Below are 19791 nucleotides of genomic sequence, written 5' to 3'. Positions count from 1 at the left end.
TACACAACATGCAAACCAACCATTAAAGTCTACTAATAATCACAACGATCATTGATTGGAAATATTAACAAAATTCAAGACACACTGTGGTATAAATACATAAAAATAGTTTTTATTAATAGAGGTAAACACAACTTTGCAGTGTTGGTCAAATTGTGGTTGCAGCTCAGACCTCTGCACCGTTGATCGACTCTGCTGACCGACAGTCAACTCTCTCTTGCTGCCAACATTACTGCAACAACTCGCTCCTGTAGATGCATCAGGAGAATACGTCCCCTTCTCACTCAGGAGGCGGCGTAGGTTCTGGTCCAGGCTCTGGTCATCTCACACCTGCAACTCCCTCCTGGCTGGTCTGCCTGCTAGTGCCATCCGACCTCTGCAGCTCATCCAGAATGCAGCAGCTTCTGGTCTTTAACCTACTTAAATTCACTCATGTTCCTCCGCTCCCTTCACTGGTTACCAGTGGCTGCCTGCATCCATTTCAAAACACTAGTACTTGTGTACCGTGCTGTGAACGGTACACAAGTACTAGTGTACCGTGCTGTGAACGGTACACAAGTACTAGTGTTTCGGGTCCAGTCTACATCCAGGACATGGTCAAACCTTACACCCCAGCCCGTCCACTCCGCTCTGCATCTGCCAATCGGCTTGTTGCTCCCTCACTGCGAGCTAGCCACTCAACAAAATCACAGCTGTTTGCTGTCCTGGCTCCTTAATGGCGGAACGAGCTCCCCATTGACATCAGGACAGCAGAAAGTCTACAGATCTTCTGCTGGAGACTAAAGTCTCTTCCGACTATACCTTGAAGAAATTTGTATTTTGTTGTTCTGGGTTTGTACTCTCATGGTTGAATGCACTTATTGTAAGTCGCTTTGGATACAAGCATCAGGTAAATGAAATGTAATGTACAAATTTATTGACTGTCAAGTGTCCATCAGAGGGGAAGCGGATGCTAGGACAAGCGGATGAGTGTGTCATCTGTGGGAAACTGTGTCTGATTGAGGGGCGGCCATGATGGCGAGTTAGACAGGAGGATGTGCAGACGTTTGTAATGTTTCTTGGACGGACGCCACCCACGCAGCAACCGAAGACAGTTCAGGAGACCCAAGTCAATCAGCACCTGGATGAAGATAAAACAGTAAATGTACAGTTAAGGGCTTCGGTACCATAGAGACAATCCATCAAGAGTTTATTTGTTACTGGTGCAAATAAACAATGAACCTTCTTTTTACTACAGATATTTTAACTTGTCAGAGCCTGGACTTATGGAGCCGATACCAATGTAAAACAGGAGTAAAACATGTTTGATACCAATAAATATTCAAACAAATGTTAGGAAATGTTTCCTAAGATGTCGCTATGTAACCTTAATGACTAAGAAATGTAATTGAGGCTTGATATTTTATAGTTTAGCCATAAACAGATTTTCATAAAAAGGCTCTGCTCTTTTAGGTGGTGCTGGAAAACTCAGACGTTTGCGCGGGGAAAACTAATCTAATCATTTTCTTTTATATATAAATTATATTACAGATTTTCCATGACACACAAGAAAAGGAGTATGACGGTACAAGGAAATAGCTTATACACTCACACAAGACAAACCAGTGGAACATGGCGTGGGTGGGGGGTTTCTATATGAAACATAATGTGACCATAGGAACATTTGTATGCAAGTGATGTTACCCCAACACAAACTGGGCTCCATCACATAAATACACTTTTTTAAAAAGGTAGAAATTCCTTACACAGAAAAGACACGACCAGGCCTGAAACACTGAATCCGGCCAAGACACAATTTTATTAGAAAAAGAGGAGGGCATGTTGTGAGTCCAGGAATGACACTTTATTGACCCATAGGCCATCACCACCCCCTTTCCGCTTAAAGAGGTTCAGGAAATTCTCCAGTTAATTATTTAAGTTTAAAAATTAAAAGTGTTTTGTTGCCAGGTACGCTACCTATCTCTAAACAGAAACTCTAAATCTCTAAACACTGAACAAACATGAACCTTAGTGTGTATCAAGTAACAATTACAACAAAAAGTGTCATAGATCCTAATGTTCAGGAGGATAGAAGATCACTCATGGAAAAAGCAAGGAGCACCTTAACCTTATAATGGTATCTATAAATGTGAATCTGGAATGATGAACTCTGAGGAAGTTCTAACTGGGGGAAGCAGACTACAGTGGGAGACATGGTGTTGAAGACAACAATCGTCAAAAGTTTCACGACCACACTCACCTCCACAACAAAACAGACGAGGAAGTTGAGAGCAGCCACAGCGACGATAAGCATTTTGTAGTTCATATCAGAGATGTCGTACAGTGACAGTAGGTGGCCAACCCAAGGCCCAGGGTGCAACACCAGCCAAGTCATCACGGAGAAGAGGGTGATGAGCAGACAGAGGAAGATCACTGGGAATATGAGATGAAAAAAAAATCTATTCGTTTTTCATTATATTCACATTATATTTGATTATCCAATTTTTTGGCACTGCTCTGAACACACACCCTTCCAACCCCCCCAAACCCTCCTGTTTGCTCATTACTGATGACTCACCATTGTAGTAGAGAGGTTTTTTGTGGGGGTAGCCCTTTGTGACCACCACAGCCATGATGATGTACTGGAAACCAGACAAAGCAAACACACTGGTGTCCTCCATGTTGGGTAGATTGTCTATTCCGAACACTGTTGAGTTGAGTGGGATATACCTAAACAGATTTGTGTACAGATTTGTATAAACATAATTTGTGAACAGGATTCTCATTTTTTCCTAAATCTGAGACGGTTGATAAGGAAACATGTTTTGTTTGAATGTTCTGATGGGAAATAAAAACAACTTTTTTCAACTGACCAGTCCTGTGTGGTGGTGATGAAGAGTGCAGCCAGCTGGCCCAGGATGATCATGCAGCTGTGGATGAAGAGGCTGCCGAGGACGGGCATGGCCATAAGGTTGGCTGGGGGTCTGCAGGGATGCAGCTGGTTGCTGGGGCCCCCTTTTCCCATCACGATGGCCAGAGTGGTCACCAGAGCAATGTCAAAGTACAGGAACTGCAGGTCAGCCACAGATGTGTTCATCTGGACAAACACAGTAAGAAGTTACATGTTACAAGGTCCGCTAACCCTGCCTGCTGAGAACTGCATGCCTGTCGCGGGAACGCGCACAGTTACAGCTGAAATCACTGATATTATGACAAGGTCTGATGGAAAAATGTGGCCTTGTCTACACGGCTGCTGATATTTGTCTGAACAGGTATTTTCCCCTCAGTTTTCAAAAAAGTTTTCTCTGCCCACACAACCTTTGATTTACGAAATATTTATGTCGAGACAAGAACACAAAAATTACTACAAACGCTCCGGCAAGCATGCCAGACCAGTAGGTGGCGTCTTCATCAAAAATCTGTCAGCCAAAACAACTTGCTCGAACAAGTCATCACCTTTGGTAGTTCCATTCCTCCCGAGTATCAAACTGGGCAGTGATCCAACACACTAAACTGTCTAGTGGGGCTGTATTTGTTATGTGTGTTGTTGTTTTTTCGCAGGCCAAAACAGAATTTTTCTTGTAGTGCGATGTTTTTTCAGTGTTTTGTGTCAGATCAGTAATCTGCTGATCCAAGTTGTGGTGGACCCACCAGGACCTGAGCAGAGAAACATGGCTGCTTCGACAGTGAGGATTGCTGCTACTCACTGTGTGAAGGATGAGGACGGAGCAGAACTGAATGAGGCTGTACAGGGCCATGTATCTGAAGAGACCGAAGGAGGTGACCAGAGAACACCGGCCCTCTCTGCAGAGACAAGAAGCCAAAATGTGTTGTTATTTCTTACACTAAAGATACTGTACCACAAACATCACGAGTTATGTTGGTTTTCAAAGAAGTCATCAGCAACACTTCCTCACCTGATGAGCAGCGGCACACAGCTGATGTTTTCGTTTCTGGAAGTGAAAGGTGAAGCAATCGAAGCTTCGGCTTCAGACAAGGAAACCCCCACATCAGCAGCTCTCAGGGCTCCACAGTCATTGGCCCCGTCCCCACACATGCCCACCCGGTAGCTGCAGTAACAGAAGAGGAGCATTATAAATTCAGTAAGAGCTGGTGTCTTATTTAAAGTCGGGTAATAGCGAATTAGTGTTTGCCACAGTGGCATGTCACTGACATAATGGAGTATGATTGTTTTTCTACAGTGGCTTTAGTATTCAGACAACAGAAATGTGTACATGCTGTGTTGTAAATTCAGTTTTAAATGAATACAATTGCATTTTTTTGCTCATCAATCAACACCTAATAAACATGACAGAGTAAAAACATGTTTTTACATTTTCTTTTTTTATAAAAAAAAATCATTAATAATTACTGCAATAACTTGTGATCATCTGCATCCTGCTAGCTTTAATTACTCTTAGGGGTTGTCTATGACTTGATTGGAGTAAACTGTTCATGATGTTTGAACTCACTCTAGATTCTGCAGCTCCTTCACCAGCTGGGTTTTCTGGTCAGGAGTCATGCGTGCAAATACTGTGGTTCGCATCAAAACCTGAAAAGCCGGCACATCAAGACAAAGTAGAGTAATGTCTTTGTTTTGACCAAACTATAATGTAATTTAATCCTTCTTCAGGTCACAGCTTGGCCAATGCTTAGCACGGCCCATTCTCAGAATATTTCTGCTAGGATTACACATTTTACATTACCTTTGGCAAATACTCCGGGAAGTGGTCACAAAGCGCAGCAAAGGACTTGCCATTAATTGCCAAGTGATAACCAGACCCCCCTTGGTACAGGCCCTGAGAGGAGAGGGAAGAATATCAGTAACAGCAACTAAAATTCATCCTGACAGTATAAAAACACAAGTTATGATTGTGGTTTTATGTGCTAATGAGACAACTCCTTAATTATCAAATATGAAAAAGCAGATTAGTAAAAACTGATTTCCAGAGTTTGGCCACTGAGGAAAAGACCTTGATTCCTACTCAGTCTGACATGATGAAGGTCATCCACTCTAACATTCATCACAGAGAAGCATAGTTATGGCTACAGTCAGGGACAGAAAGTCTCAAGAAAGTCCCATGAACAGTGATTCTTCCCAGATGCTGACAACTGTCTTAAACAGCGTGAGGACCAGTGCATCACAGTGTTGTGTCTGAGCAGGACTAACCCACGTGTTGATCTCTACTGAGATTTGTGCAGCAGTTGTCACATCGTCTTCCAGGGTGAACCTTAGGGTGGGCATGGACTGGGCAGTTTGGGGGGTGGCATTGACGAATATCACCCTGTCGTCAGATCCCACCATCCGGCAGCTTTTTGCTACATTTACTGCTGTTAAAATATTGTCACCTGTGTGGACAAAACATAATGATCAATACAAAAGAAATCATATGTAATTGAGGAAACAATAGTAAATATGTATAGTAATAACTTCATATCTTAAAAATGAGTATACTCTGAGTAACAGAATTTCTCTCACCAGTGACCATGACGCTGCGAAGTTGTGCCTGTCTCAGGATGTTGATAACATCGGCACTATCTGGCTTCACCAAGTTCTTCATCATTAGCAAACCCAAGAACTGCATGTCCTTCTCTACCTCCTCTCTGTGGAGAGACACAAGAGCATCAACACACAGCTCATCTTTTATTGCTTAAAGAAAGCAAATTAAAATGTCTATGAAGAAGCCAGAGATACAGACTGGGTTCTCACCGTTTAATGGTCCTCGGGTCAGTGTTGTTATCTAAGGGTTTATAGCCAAGTGCAAGAACCCTGAGGCCTTCACTGGAGAAGCTGCGTAGTTTGCTGGAGAACTGTGCCGGCACTATAAACAGAAAGAATCTTATTGCATATAAATGTCACAGAAAAATAAAGACACAAAGAAAATATATTGCTATACTCTACATTTAGAGAAAGCTTGTTTGCTATTGATGATAAATGATTAAAATGTTGTACTAGTCTTCTATATATATTTAAGCTTTAAAAGGACTAGTTCACTTAAACATGAGAAGTAAAACATTTAGTAAGGATCTCACTTAAAGCTTATTTAGTTATTATTATTATAAAGTGTCTGACCTGTTTCTGCTCGACAGAGGCTCGCCACCATCTCAGGGGATCCTTTAATGAAAGCGAGGGCTGAGTGACCCCCGCCGACCACAGTGACCACACTCATCCTCTGCTGGGCCGAGGAGAAGGGAAATCTCTGAACAAGAGCCACCGCCTCGCTGGTGGACTGAAAAATGAACAATAAAAAGGAAAGAGAAGAGAAAAAGCTTTGCATAACTGAAAACTTTTAGTTTTAAATATTTCCTTGGACTATTAACAATACAAGTGTGAAGCTGAAAAAATGAACAGTTATTGAGATATGTGTTTGTTCACTTGAGTAACACATAACTCCCAATTGTTGAGTTTATAGGGGACTGTTGCTGGGGACACTCACTGTTCCTTGAGCTTGGAGCTGTTGAGTCGGAGGTCTCATAACAGCCAAAACTTTGTAGCCTCCAAACTCTGCATCCAGCACCTTCCCATCTCCCTCAGGCTCCTGGTGGGTCTGGAAATTATACAAAAATACTGATGTTTAATAATGTTATAATGGAAATTGGCTGTGAGAAGAGATTTCACAATAAGAAAATGAACCGTTTGAAGAGTGCAAAATCATGAAGTGTTTTTTATTATGTCCCAGAGGTGTGAACAAGAGGGAAACTTTAAAAGCTTTATTATGTTTAAACGGAAAAAGGAAATCGTGTTTTTACATTTTTTTGTGAGATTTCAATTTTTGTTAATTGTCAAACCTCAATTCTGTTGTAGTACTGACAAAATGTGTTTGTAGCACCGACTATCCAAAATGAACAATTGCGCAAAAGCTGGCATTAAAGAAACACTATGCATTGTTTTTTTTACCTTAAAATAGCAGCTTCAATATTAGTTTAATGGTACATCGACTTAAAATAGGGTGAATGGTGCTGCTTAAAAACCAGCTCCTCACCCTAAACGCTTGTTCTTGCATGTTTATGTAACTTTAGCAATCAGGTACAATCTCCAGCAAGAAGTAGTCCAGTGGGACTATACACAGTTAGAGCTCCAGGACACAGATTGTGTTTTTTCTCTATGTAAAAACTACATTATCAGACACGGAGCCTGACAGAATCAATCACAATGTGTGGCTGCAGAGGGCATGTTGCTCAGTAAGAGTTTACATAGTGTTTCTTTAAATGTCTGGTTAGATTCAATGTCTTCATGGTCACTTAATGGTTTTCCAGTTATACATTTAGGCAACATTCTTGAACTGCTCCTCATCTTTAGACCCTAACGTTTGCTTCTTTCATTAAATGATGAATTCGTTTCACTAAATGAAACTTTTATTTTGTAATTGTAACCAAAATGTATAGTTCATTACTGGAGTATTACTAGCAAAGACAGTTATTGTATGCAAACTGTTATCTAAAGCCTTCAAATGATATCCAGTAAATAATATGAGCTTTGCCCTATCATACCCAACCAGTGGACTCAACCATCTTGAGCTCCAGAGGGTCTCCAATGGGCTGACCTTGCATCAGCGTCACAGTATGACAGCAGGCCAGGCCTGAGAGCATGGGCCCTGGGGCCAGGAATCTGGGTTCTGGGACCAGCTCTGAGAAACCGGATGGTCCCCCCTCCATCACTCCCCACACATCCAGGCCCTCCTCCGTGAGAGTTCCTGTCTGATAAAAAGAAAAAAAAAAAAAATCACACTGATGCCATGACTGTTCTCAACATACACAGTAAACATTAGTTGATGGATTCATCCTCACCTTGTCAAAGCAAAAGATGGAGACCTTGCCACAGACATTAATGCGAGGTGGACTAATGCAGAAGATGCCCTGTTTCTTCAGTCTTTGCTGGGCGTAGATGGTGCCAGCGGTGATGGCTGCAGGCAGAGCAGGAGGCACTGCAATGGTCACGATATCCAGGCACCTGATCACTAAATACCCCCAAGACACCTAAACACGGATCACAAGTCAGTGACATCACATTATTTGTTGTTCTCGTCCAGTAAAAAAATTATCACAATTTACTGTCAAATAAAGACAGACAAGAAAACTGTTTACAGTCCATTGTAGCTCACACTTACATTGGCTCTGAAGAGGACCACGAAGTTGTAAATGGTGCCAATAAAAGCTGAAACAGAGGAGAACAATGTTGATTTTTTTTAATTAAATGTTCAATAAACGTTTGGTCAAAGGCTTGAAATAAATAAACTGGGAAATTCAGCTGCAGAGTTGCTTGTTCTTTTAATTGCACATGTTATTACAGTTACCTTTAACTCTTTCCTTCATTCTTGAAACAAAATTAATCAAGTTGCTATTAAAGTTCTTACCCAAAAAGCCCAAAATGAGCAGGAATTTAATAGCATCTTGGTAGAAGCGGAAGTTGATTGGCTGAGGATACAAAATGGAGCTGACCAGGTTTCCCTTGGCTGTGAAAAACCCTGAGGATGAGAGAGAAGACAGACAAATGTTACCTCTAGAAGAGGTCCTACCAAACAAGGAGGCTGGGGCCGTGGCCACAGAAGATGTGAAACTGCCTGAGACTACTGTAAAGAAACATGAGGGAAATTTGAGTGGAGAGGAAGTGATACTATATTAAATGAAGTCTCCCATGGGAAGGATTCAACAGCTTTTCTGAAAGTTGAAACTAAGATTGATAGTCTCTTCTGTCAGAACCTATTGAGAAACTTGAGTCTAATCATCGAGAGGTCAGCAGACCTGGTATTGACATCTGTCCTGAGTAATCCGATCACAAGTGGTCAGCGCTAAGTACAGGTCTCAGATGTTCTCAGATGTCCTGGGACACATGTGGCCACATTCTTTTCACTGTATGAATGCAAATGTGTCCTGGGCAAATATGAGGAACAGCCTACCCAGCTGGTGACCTCTGACCCAGTACAGGCTCACAATCAATTAAAACAGTTTTACGCTTCTCAGAGTCCATCGTTATATTGTTTGTTGCCACAATATCAACACTGATCCCCACATAAGGATTGATACTTTATTCTAATTCTTAGCAGAACTGCATGCTGTGTATTTCTCACTCTCTCACTCATGCTGACACCTAAACATTGTCAGCTGACACACCAGTGAACTCAGACTGGGTGAAAACAACATTTGGTCTGCGTGAACCCAAATGACATGTGTGATTGTTTGCATACAGAAAGGGGGGAAAGTGAGAAGTGGTCACAACAGACACAATTTATTGCCAAGTGTGAACTAACTACTTTTTTGTAATCTGATCTCAGAGGACAGCTGTTAATAGCAGGTCTGATTTGCGCCTCCAGAGCTTAAAGTGTGTAATATAGAGTTCTGACAACCATTTTGATTATAGTTCCTTCCTCATAACTCATTTGCAAAGCTGATTTCTTTGAACATTTTGAAACAACAATTGTTCTCATTAATGCTTCTTTAATCAATATCTCCTTGTTTCCTGACTTTTTTTGGCATATTACTGCCACCTGTTGATAAGTAGAACAAGAAAGCAGCAGCAGGCATGTATAAAGCATGATCCGCGAGCATGTCTGACTTCATGTGTGTGTAAGAGACGACAAAATAATGCCCCACTCATAAAAACATTGCTCCATAGCATTACTAGTGGCCAAACACTCACTAAAGCTCATTTAACCTAAAAAACAATGGCCACTAAATTATATACGGTTTAACCGGTAACTGATATCTCACTAAAACGTTACTGCCTCAGGTCATCAGTTTCACTACTCACCAGTGCTCGTCACCACAGCAATAGCACCTCCACTTCCCGCCCTGCCACCTTTGGCCTGAATGAGCTGGGTACCACAGAAGAGTGTGTGTCTGCGCTCAGTCTCTGAGCTGTACCTTCCCTCACCAGCCGGCAGTGGGGTTTTTAGCACCGGGACACTTTCACCTTGACACAGAGACAGATGACAGGTTCATACACCAGTAACATGACCAGTTGATTTTGCAACAGTTACTGTATGCTTTTACTTTTGTTGCAGAAAAGAACAAGACATTTCTAAATAAATCCCAAGCACAGAACGAAAACTGCAACACTCAAGCAAAGTAAAAAAAAAAAAGTCAGGTGAAACTATTTTATAAAGCAATTTTCTCCTCAATAACAGAATTTATATTTGTTTAGTTACTGTGTGATTTCTGAAAGAGTGTCAGGGGCCTAGTGGTTAGAGGAGAAAATGAACACAAAGAGGAGAAAATGATCTTATATCTGAAGTTATAAAACATAGTGGCTCCAGTTATATTGTGCCTGGTGCTGGCGTTGAGGGTTGATGATCACCTGTGAGCATGCTCTCGTTCACCAGACACTCCCCAGCCAGCAGGGCAGCATCACATGGAAGCAGCAAACCTTCCTGAGGGATGATTAAACAGTCGCCGGGGACCAGCTCCACTGAGCTCACACACTCCTCCACTGAGAAACATACAACTTAGAATTAATGTCCTTTTAGAGAGTTCTGGATTTAATACAGAATGACTGGGCAGAAACCTGATTCACCCCCTGGCTCAGCTCATGTTAAAAAGAGAGCTAGAACAAATATGGATGTGTTGATATGACTGTATGTTTGTTTTGGAGGATAAAGTTTGTCGTGCTGTTGAACTGTAAAGCAGCATGTTAAAACATATCTCATATAGAAACTGACAACTGAATCTCAGAGATAATTCTGATAGAACACCTGAAATTCTACTTCAAACTTTCAGTACTGAGGAAAGGGGGAACTAAAACATTAGTGGTTCAAGGTGCAACTACATACCAGCTATTACTGTCTAACATCTAAAACAACACCTGGAACAGTGTCAGTTAACAAATCAAAGCAAATTATCGTTATTATTATTATTATATGAAGCCAGCGTTTCCAACAGAATTCCTTAAGTCTTTGGTAGTAGCAAGGGTGTATGTGCGCACATACAAAGGTCACCCTCATGTGCAATAGATTTGGAGGGACAGGTACACAGACTAGAGAGTGAAAGACAAGTTCTCGCACAAGAGAGAAAACTACATTGATACCTCTTGCAGGTTCGCACTGCAGCTGAAACTGAGGTCTGACTGTCTGCATGCCAAGTAACTTTATGGACGATAACACAATGACCCTAAATAAACAGCCATATCCACACGCATCATTTTTTGAAACAAGAATTTGACATGCAAAATTTACACTCACCTCCGGAGTTTCTGCGTATCGTAACATTTGTGACTAACTGGGCCATGTTGTGAAGAGTGATGCTTTGCTGTGGGGTAAGGTAGCATAACATTCATATACTTCATATTAGCATTAAAAACATATAAATAATAATCATATTAAGTATTCCACTAGAGACTCACCTTACGCGTCTCATAAAGAGAGATGCTGATAGAGAGAATGGATAACAATAAAATACACATGGCGTAGTAATAATAATTGTCAATCATCCACAGGGTGATACTGAAGAATTGGAACACATAGAAAGGGTTGAGGACCTAAAGAAGCAGATAGAGAGCAAGAGACAATATTTATATTTTGAATAAAATACTTTTTCAAACCATCTGAAAAAGAAGGGATTTCCATCTCACCTCCTCAAACAGCAATTTTATATAAGGTTTCACAGGCACATCAATAAGGTTGGACCCATAAATGAGTCTCCTGAAAGAATTCATGTTGTGTCACTAGTCAGCAGTTTCCAATGAGATTAAACAACCTGCTCATTTCTCCATTTGTGCAGCTCTACCTACCTGAAGCTCTGCTCCAGGTGGCTCAGGCCCTTTTGGAAGTCATACAGGTCCTTGCAGGTCCAGTCCTCATTGAGGACACTGCAGACAAAGATGGAAATGCTCAACATTGTTGTGGAAAAACAACAATGGCTGAAGCAAAAATTGTCTATGTTTACTATTTTCTAGAGTTGAATTTAACTGAAATCGTCAATGTCAAGCATCTGAGAATTTCCACCCAAATATGCAGCATGAATCCAGTTTCCCTTTCTCTCTGTGTTTCTGCTTTTCCTGTTTCAATACCTAACATGAAAGAAAGCTCCCTTCCTGTCCAGCCAGACGTAGCGCAGCCCTTCAAACAGGTAGTAGCGTAGCAGCGTTTTCTGTAACATGATAGAGGGAAATATCAGTCTGGGAGAGAAGAACACGCTCCACTTTATTCTGAAAAACACACGCTTGTTCCTTACCTTCTCCTGGTACAGCTGAGCTGTATCTCTCCACTCAGTGACCTCGTGCTCTCCCAACAACTCCAAACTAAATGGGAAAAACATGACGTAATTAACAGTTAAACCTGTTACTCAGATTCAGTCAATGCATTGTGATGAGAGGCTGAAGATGATGCTGTCAGAGAATAGAAACATGAAGCTAACCTGTCATCCTCCATCTCCTCTGTAAGGACATCCACGACATGCTGCTGACCAAAAATGTCCTGAGGGTGAAGAGTATATAAATGTGTCTGTGAGAGCTGGAAACAAGGCACTGACCAACCAAGATAGCAAGCAGAAAAAACATGCTACAGACACAGTCCCTTTTTCCTTCTGGTACTAACATCTATGTTGGGTGATTAGACGTCATTAGAAAGAGAGAGATTTAAAGCAAAGTGTAAAACCAAGTCACAGATAAAATATATTCTTCATATTCGGAGGAAGATTTGAATCCTCATTTCCATGAACACGTATAAATCAAACAGATGGTAGGCAAATAAATATAATAACACTACATATGAGATATGTAATATATTTTGAACGCAAACCTTTCAAATTGAAGCTGGTAATTTCCCAAGTTCTTTTCTTCATACAAAAACTACAAGTACACAGTGTTTTCTGTGTAATTTATATGTTGCCAGTGTGGAAAGAAATCTGCAACAGCATTACTGGAAACTAAAACTCATCATCTTCTTCTTTCAAGGTTGGAGCAGTACTTAAAATGAAGATGACATTCACCCACAACATTTAAATATACAGTATTACTACACAGACTGGACTGAGAAACTAACAATTCAGAGCATGTTTTATAACAGATAGGACTGCTCAGTCTAATCATTTATGACCAGGCTTCATCTATTAGGGGCCTTAATGCAGGAAAATGTGGGACAATGTGACTCGCAGGTGAGGTGCAAGTCAAATCTAGACAAACGTAGGATCTGTGGTAATAACAGAAGTATTATATTTTCTCACTCTTATTAGCAGAACATGAGCTAAAGCCAGAGGGCAGGAGCTGCAGCGTGCGAGGACGCCGAGCCGTGGGCGCCAGTGGATCACTATTAAGAGGACACCCAAGGACAGCATGGCAGCCAGGTGACACATCCACACCCGCCAGCGCACAAACTTATACCCCTGGACGTCCTAGTGAGGAAAAGGAGTCAGACAGTCCATTCAGATTCAAACAGTGTTTCAGTTCAGAGTTAAAAGGTTATTTCCATAGACCTGTTAGCATATCAGCTCACATGTTACATGATAAAAAAAAACTACTGCCTCAAGCCAGATTTGAGCAGTGGCTTGTTTGCTTTTAACAGTAAGACACCTAACGTTTAAAACCACTGGTTCTTGTGTCTTTATATATAACAAGGTTATGTATACTTCTCTATAGATCTGCAGGTGATGGGTGTCAGTGGAAGCTTTCACACCACATCAGACAAACACATCACCATAACTGGGGTTTTTTTTTCATTTCCATCTGTCAGCTGTGATTCTTCAATTGCATTTTCTGTATCTCTCCGTTTGTCTTGCCTTTTGACAATTTTTTTGTCTTCAATAAATAACAGTTTAACAGCTTAGAATTACTTCAGCCGTTCCCTTTATAACTGTGCAAACATTCTGCTGCCCTAAAGCCACGCCACTGCCTCTGACGTGAACAGTGAGAACCAAGGTTTCTGTCGCTGAGAAGGGAACGGAGGACTTCTCATTAATTACACTGATATGGCATCACCCTGTGTAATGTTTACAATGCACATAATTGACATTCGGTCTAGTAATGAAAGTAACTGTGTGCTGTTGAACCTAGTCCACACATGCAAAAAGATTGATCGGATATCTAACATCTCTTAACACCAAAATTAGACGTGCAAGTTTTATAAATGCAGTTAAACCCACAAAAAGAAAAAGTCAATAGACTCCTTTAACAAAAATGATTCTCATCCAAATCTTACCCTATCACATCATCATGAAAGAGATTATTTCACACATAAAACAGCCCCCTACAAAAAGAACGATGAGCCGTTCTTTTGAGCGGCTCTTGGAAAGGAATGGAGCCATAGGATGCAACTCCTTTCAAAGAGCCAAATCTCCCATCTCAACTTACCATGTCGTCAGGGGAGAGAAGGCGGTCTCGTGGACTGGGTGAGGGGAGTCCGGTCTGCGGCTCCACCACACTACCTACAAAACAAGTTTAAGGGTCGTTAACATCAACCGTCCCTCTGATACAACACTTACATAAACCAGGAAGCACAACACACCTACTGAGTCAATATTGAAACGGATGGCTAAGCTCTAGTTTTATCAAAGCTGCAAGCTGTTTCAGATCATGTCTCATATATGAACTTTATGATAAAGGAAAATGGAGGTGAACTCATTCTTTGTCGTCTGTGTTGTCAGACAACCATTTAACTTTACAGCACTACATTGATGCTCTAGGTCAGTGTGGTTAAAACAGTAGTAGTTTCATTGAAAAACTTCATGTAAAAGAAACAAATGCAATGAAAGTATGTACTGCTGTACAGATGGTTCGCATTTCGAGTTTTTAGTATAATTCACTTTTATCAAATTGATAATAGTGTTATGCAGAGCTGATGTCTTTATCTCTAAACCTTGAACAACAAGTGATTCTTTTCATTGCATATTATTAGTTTTTATCTGGTTGGTTTATTTTTAATATATAAATAAAAGCCATAAAGACTAAAGTAGGTAAAAAAAACTGTGTCTTCATCTATCTGCTTGTGATGCAGGTCAAGTGAGCTCATACAGAAATGTCCAGAGTAACTGGTGGATTTAAAGAGGACAACACACACACAGACACAGACACACAGACACACACACACACACAAACACAGTCACTAAACACAGCTGTTTACAACACATACACTTTCAGCTCCAATAAAACATTATCAGGGTTATAAGGACAGTATATATATATATATGTCATAAAATGAAGTGAAGTCCGGTGGTAAAGCTCGTTGTTCACCTTAATCTAATACGCACTTCCGGTTCCAAAGAAAGTACAGACACTGCACAAAACCCACTTCGTTAATGTCCGAACACTCAGGAGGAAAAACCTGAACTCAACATCAACACGACACCACCGGTTTAAAATAAATATATTCCAGAAAGGTTGAAGTTATCTGGAGGATAAATGTCAGGGCAGAACTTTGTATCTACAGTCACTGGAGCCGCCGCTGCGGCTGAGACTCAACCTGCGGTTCTTCTACTGCTCCTCCAACTTCTGTCTCTCACCTGAGAACAGCGCCCCCTGCGTCTCATGCCTGACACACGCCTGATGAGTACCTGCCAAATAGTGCTCCACCACTAACTGAAAACTGACTTCAGTGAGCTGCGATGTCACCTTAAAGACTTTTAAACTGATGGAAGGGCCTGGATTGGATACAATCTAGGAAATGAGGCAACGTTATGATAATGCATATTTGGAAAGTCATACTTTCTTAAGATTACAGTCTAACATCCAAATATTAAAAAGTATTATTAGATATAGACACAAATCAGAAACAACAAGATTGCTTATAATCAAGTAGTTTAAATGTCTCAAACACTCCTTTGTGATTATGTGATTGTTCGCCAACAACATTACAATTTCACAAACACATGGATTTATAATAACCACCGACATAAAGTTCAGTGTGTGTACAAGTTGTGATACAGGTAAATCAGCTGTAGACTGTATATACTGTATATACAAACTGTGTAATGCATCTTTAAAACACTGCACTATCACTTTTTTTGTAAACACAAGTAACACAACCAGCTCTGACAATGAATAAACCAACGTACACAGCTTGTCAACAAAGAAATGTGGAAAGAAAAGGCATTTACTGTCCTAAAATGTACAGGGTGTATAAAAACAGAGATGGATGGTGATGGTATAAGATCCATGTCAGTTTGTTTAATCTGACAGGAGAGGTAGCCACTTAGTATAGTTCAATACACTCCTTATCATCAATAAATATTGTAATATAAAAGCTCTATTTTTTGTAAAGGACACAATGTCTGTTCATATGCTTAATTTTTGTATTTACGTCATAACCTGCTGGTACTTGTTGTGCTAGATAGACATGAAGCCACACAGTACATTAACTGTTTCATCTGTTTTGTTATTGTGCACATGATTGAACCGAGTCAAGTGGAGGTTTATGGAGGCTGAGTAATGCTGCATTCACATGCTCCTTTGACTCTACTATTCCCCGAACTGGGAGGTTGTTCCTCAGACTTGGGTGATGTTCATGTGCTTTTAGTGGAAATGACACGGAGGCTACAAAATAAAAAGATGATATATTTTTTTATATGACTTGTTATCAGAGTGAATAAATACTCTGGACAGCGATAAACCGTTCCATCCTATCATTAGAAATTAAATGTTGGTTAAAATTTTCTAAGAAACCACGTTTAATTAATTAAATTAAACACAATTAGCTAACAATATCCAACATTTACTTTTGTCTGCCATTTTCTGCATATATGAGGTAAAAAAAAACTACTTTTGACTTTCCAGGTTGTTACGATTTGAGGGGTTGTTCGTGTGAATTATTTTACTTTTCAGATTATGCCAACATCACTTGAATGCAATTTTCTACAGCATATTATTGGTAATCCCTATAAAATGTTGATTAATACGTTCGCCATTTGCTGTGCCAGATTATTTGGAACACACCAAAACACACATGAATCTGCTCACTGGTCCACATGACATGCACACATCTTTTGCTTTTGTATTGATACTACTGTTGCTTTTTTGTTCTTGTTATTATTATTTGGCTTAACACGTTATTGTTAATATGATGACACTCATAGGTAGTCATATTATTTTCTTTTCAACAAAATTTAGAAATAGGCTGCAAAATAAGCCTACTGGGTTTTCTGCCTCCCCCTGCACTATTTATTATTATTTGTCATTTTTCTGTGTTTTTTTATTTAATTGGTTTTAAATAAAAAAAAAATCTAAATGACTTATTTGAAACCACTTGTATTTGACAGTAATCCACCCCATGCACAGCAGCAAGTGTATTGTTAATGTATTTTAAATTTCAACTGGTTTCGAGTAACCAGTTCATTCACATACCACACCTAAATAGACCCAGAGTCCGGACATCAGCATAATGGAGCTTTAAGTTACCCGTTGTCCCAGGCATCAATCAATACCCCTGTTGAAATCCACAAGCAATTATCATGCATTTCAAAATAAGACTTTATGAGCCCTGCTCTGTTCAATGAGCAGATCTGATCAAGCTGGAGAAAATCTGTTTCAGTTTCATCCTAAATATAACACTATTAAACCAAATAAAACTTTCTGTGTCGTCAAAAAAGGGAAATGACTTAGAACAGATACGAAGACACAAGCTAGTCATCTGAGCTGAGGATGCAAAAAACATGTCCCCTACACACTCATCTGTTTGCTGTGTGGCTCTGTTAAATCCTACTGTGTGTGACTGTGTTACATTTGTCATGGCAGCAAAAGTAAAGATAAATAACAGAAGCACTTAAACAAGTAGTGACAGCTGCAACATACATGTACTGACTGCAGACTGATAGATCCTGGACACTTCTCAGACAGATATACTCACGTAAAAACATTTGAGATCTGCTCTCCTGTCAATACTTCTATATTGAGAATATATCACATGACTGTGTATGGACAGCCTGATGTGTTGTGAAGGGTTTGAAGCATCAGTTCACCCTCAGCTCTTAAACAAACCTTTATATATATGTTAACACTGGAGGTTGCTGAGTTATAAAGAAGAGTAGTAAGAGGAAGTGGAAGTTTTAATTTCCCTCTGTGAACTGTTATCAACTCGAACACAGGACAGGTTGTTCAGAGCCTTTTTTAGCCAAATGTTAGCAAACACATCTGTGTAGCTCAAAGGTTATTTCGCGTTTTTGTGGATGAAACGGCTCGTGAGCAGAGATTTGAATGATCTTACCACGTCTGTCCATGTTTGTGGTCACGACGGCAGCCTCCACATTATCCTGTTGTGTGAATGAGAAGCTTCTTCTTCACACTGAGCTTCTGAGAAACATGTATCTGTCCCGGTCTGTGAAGTACTCCTTTCTACGGAAAGCCAAGGAGACCAAAACAGTCACAAGCGCGCCCACGTGTGGAGACACCACCAGGCTGATCCAACATTTTGTCACTGATCCATTCAGCTGCTTTTTGAACTGTGTCCAAGGATTATATGTTGTGTAAATCGAATCTTAGTGTTAGATATGACTGTAATCATTAAAAAATGTATGTTTGCGAATTATAGCATTGACTTTATCATGAACCCAATTATTCTGGATGGTAAAATTCACATCCATAATTGGATCTGAAATGTATCCATTTATTTTACCTCAAAGAATGCCTGTAGGTAGAGAACGCATTTACAATATAGCCAAGTACAGAAAATACACAAGAAATTAAGAAGTGAACACATGAAGAAAAAGTATAATTTGCCAAATAGCAAAACAAGCGCAAAAGTAAAAGCCTTAGGAAAATACACACAACATAAAATTGGCTGGAGGTAAAATTAAGTGAGATTTAAAAAACCTAGGAGCACTATGCAGACCCGAGCACTTGCGATATCGGGACCTGATGCGGCCACCGGGGAGGGCGAACAGGGACTGGGCGAAACAGCTCCGTGTTGCATGCGTTTTGTGCATCACGGGAAGGATAAACATGTCACTTCCTGCGTCTGTCACGCGGCGCTGGACCACCCCCACTAGTCACACAGTACGGTCCATGCCATCAAGTGTAGACCACTAGGGGAAAATTTAATGTAAATCGAATTAAAGTTGTAAGACGAGGTTTACCTCCTTTTGGCAGTAGGTGGTGCTATCACTATCACTACATACAGACTAATAGATCTGTTCAGGTTAAAAACACTCTCTTGTCTCTCTTCGGACCGTATACATCTTTTACCTTTGCAACAGTCGAAGACATCGAAGGAATCTGTGAGCACTGACACTGTGACATTAAAGCAAATTAGCATCAAAGTATAAAACATATCACTTCCATGACACACATTTTTAATAACTTTTAATCTCCTTAAAGTTGATCTGATGAAAGCTCTAGGAGGACCCAAAAATGGCCACTTAATTCAAAATAGCCGACTTCCTGTTCGGTCTAGCATATCGATCCAAGTGGGTTTTTGGTTCGTAATGAAATGACACTACCGATTTTTGTACATGTCGGTCAATCATGGTGCTAGGGCTGCTATTTAGGGGGCGCTATTCAGCTATTTTGCCATGCCTCTTCCTTAAAACCATATGAATGTCTTTGTTGAAAGTTGAAGCCACGCCACTAAAACGTTGTTCGACAAAAACTCACAGTTTCCATAAGACTTCATCATCAATGTCTTGAGGCCCTTCTGACAACATTTGAGATGGTTGTAGTCAAAGGACGAGGAGGTGTACTTTAAAGTGGAAGAAGTCCAAAAAACCAGGGCGCTGTGATTTTAAGTCATGATTTCTGAGTAGATGTCATCAGGCTGGAACTCTTGTCATGTATGTCCAGTTTGGAGTCAATTGGACCATATATGTCCGACATACAACGACCTTGTGTTTTGATGGTGATTCATCCAAATTTGAGGCCACGCCACGATCACACTGTGCGACGAAAACCGAAAATTTGAG

The 19791-nt window shown here is 40.4% G+C and overlaps 1 protein-coding gene across 2 annotated transcripts; it reads right to left on the bottom strand.

Annotated features, from left to right (window-relative positions):
* Nucleotides 1-90: 90 nt before the first annotated feature.
* On the bottom strand, nt 91-18229 carry atp13a2 (ATPase cation transporting 13A2). 2 transcript variants are annotated; one of them, XM_034590213.1, is made up of 29 exons: nt 18102-18229; nt 14258-14331; nt 13135-13302; nt 12328-12386; nt 12145-12211; nt 11981-12060; nt 11702-11779; nt 11543-11612; nt 11315-11449; nt 11154-11220; nt 10274-10405; nt 9728-9889; nt 8334-8444; nt 8088-8134; nt 7768-7956; nt 7471-7677; nt 6417-6527; nt 6053-6209; nt 5690-5801; nt 5459-5583; nt 5150-5328; nt 4686-4778; nt 4452-4531; nt 3897-4049; nt 3687-3783; nt 2853-3076; nt 2558-2709; nt 2240-2412; nt 91-1120 (listed from the first exon to the last, which is right to left on the bottom strand). In XM_034590213.1, the coding sequence occupies exons 1-29, from the start codon at nt 18112-18114 to the stop codon at nt 953-955; spliced, it is 3483 nt and encodes a 1160-aa protein (XP_034446104.1). In that variant the 5' UTR covers nt 18115-18229; the 3' UTR covers nt 91-952. The 2 variants fall into 2 exon arrangements, with proteins under 2 accessions (XP_034446104.1, XP_034446105.1); XM_034590214.1 differs by lacking the exon at nt 18102-18229 and adding an exon at nt 15154-15423 and having other exon boundaries at nt 896-1120.
* Nucleotides 18230-19791: the final 1562 nt, after the last annotated feature.

Source organism: Hippoglossus hippoglossus, chromosome 7 (genome assembly GCF_009819705.1).
Source record: "Hippoglossus hippoglossus isolate fHipHip1 chromosome 7, fHipHip1.pri, whole genome shotgun sequence".
NCBI classification, from domain to species: domain Eukaryota; kingdom Metazoa; phylum Chordata; class Actinopteri; order Pleuronectiformes; family Pleuronectidae; genus Hippoglossus; species Hippoglossus hippoglossus.
Note: the sequence above shows the minus strand (reverse complement) of the source record. Positions and strands in the feature narration are given on the sequence as shown.

Excerpts from the sequence above, each read along its gene's own strand:
- atp13a2 (XM_034590213.1), bottom strand. Across the intron at positions 8,135-8,333 it reads GCTCATTTTGGGCTTTTTGG|CTTTTATTGGCACCATTTAC; the intron begins GTAAGAACTTTA and ends CCTCTGTTTCAG. Across the intron at positions 2,413-2,557 it reads AAAACCTCTCTACTACAATG|TGATCTTCCTCTGTCTGCTC; the intron begins GTGAGTCATCAG and ends TCATATTCCCAG.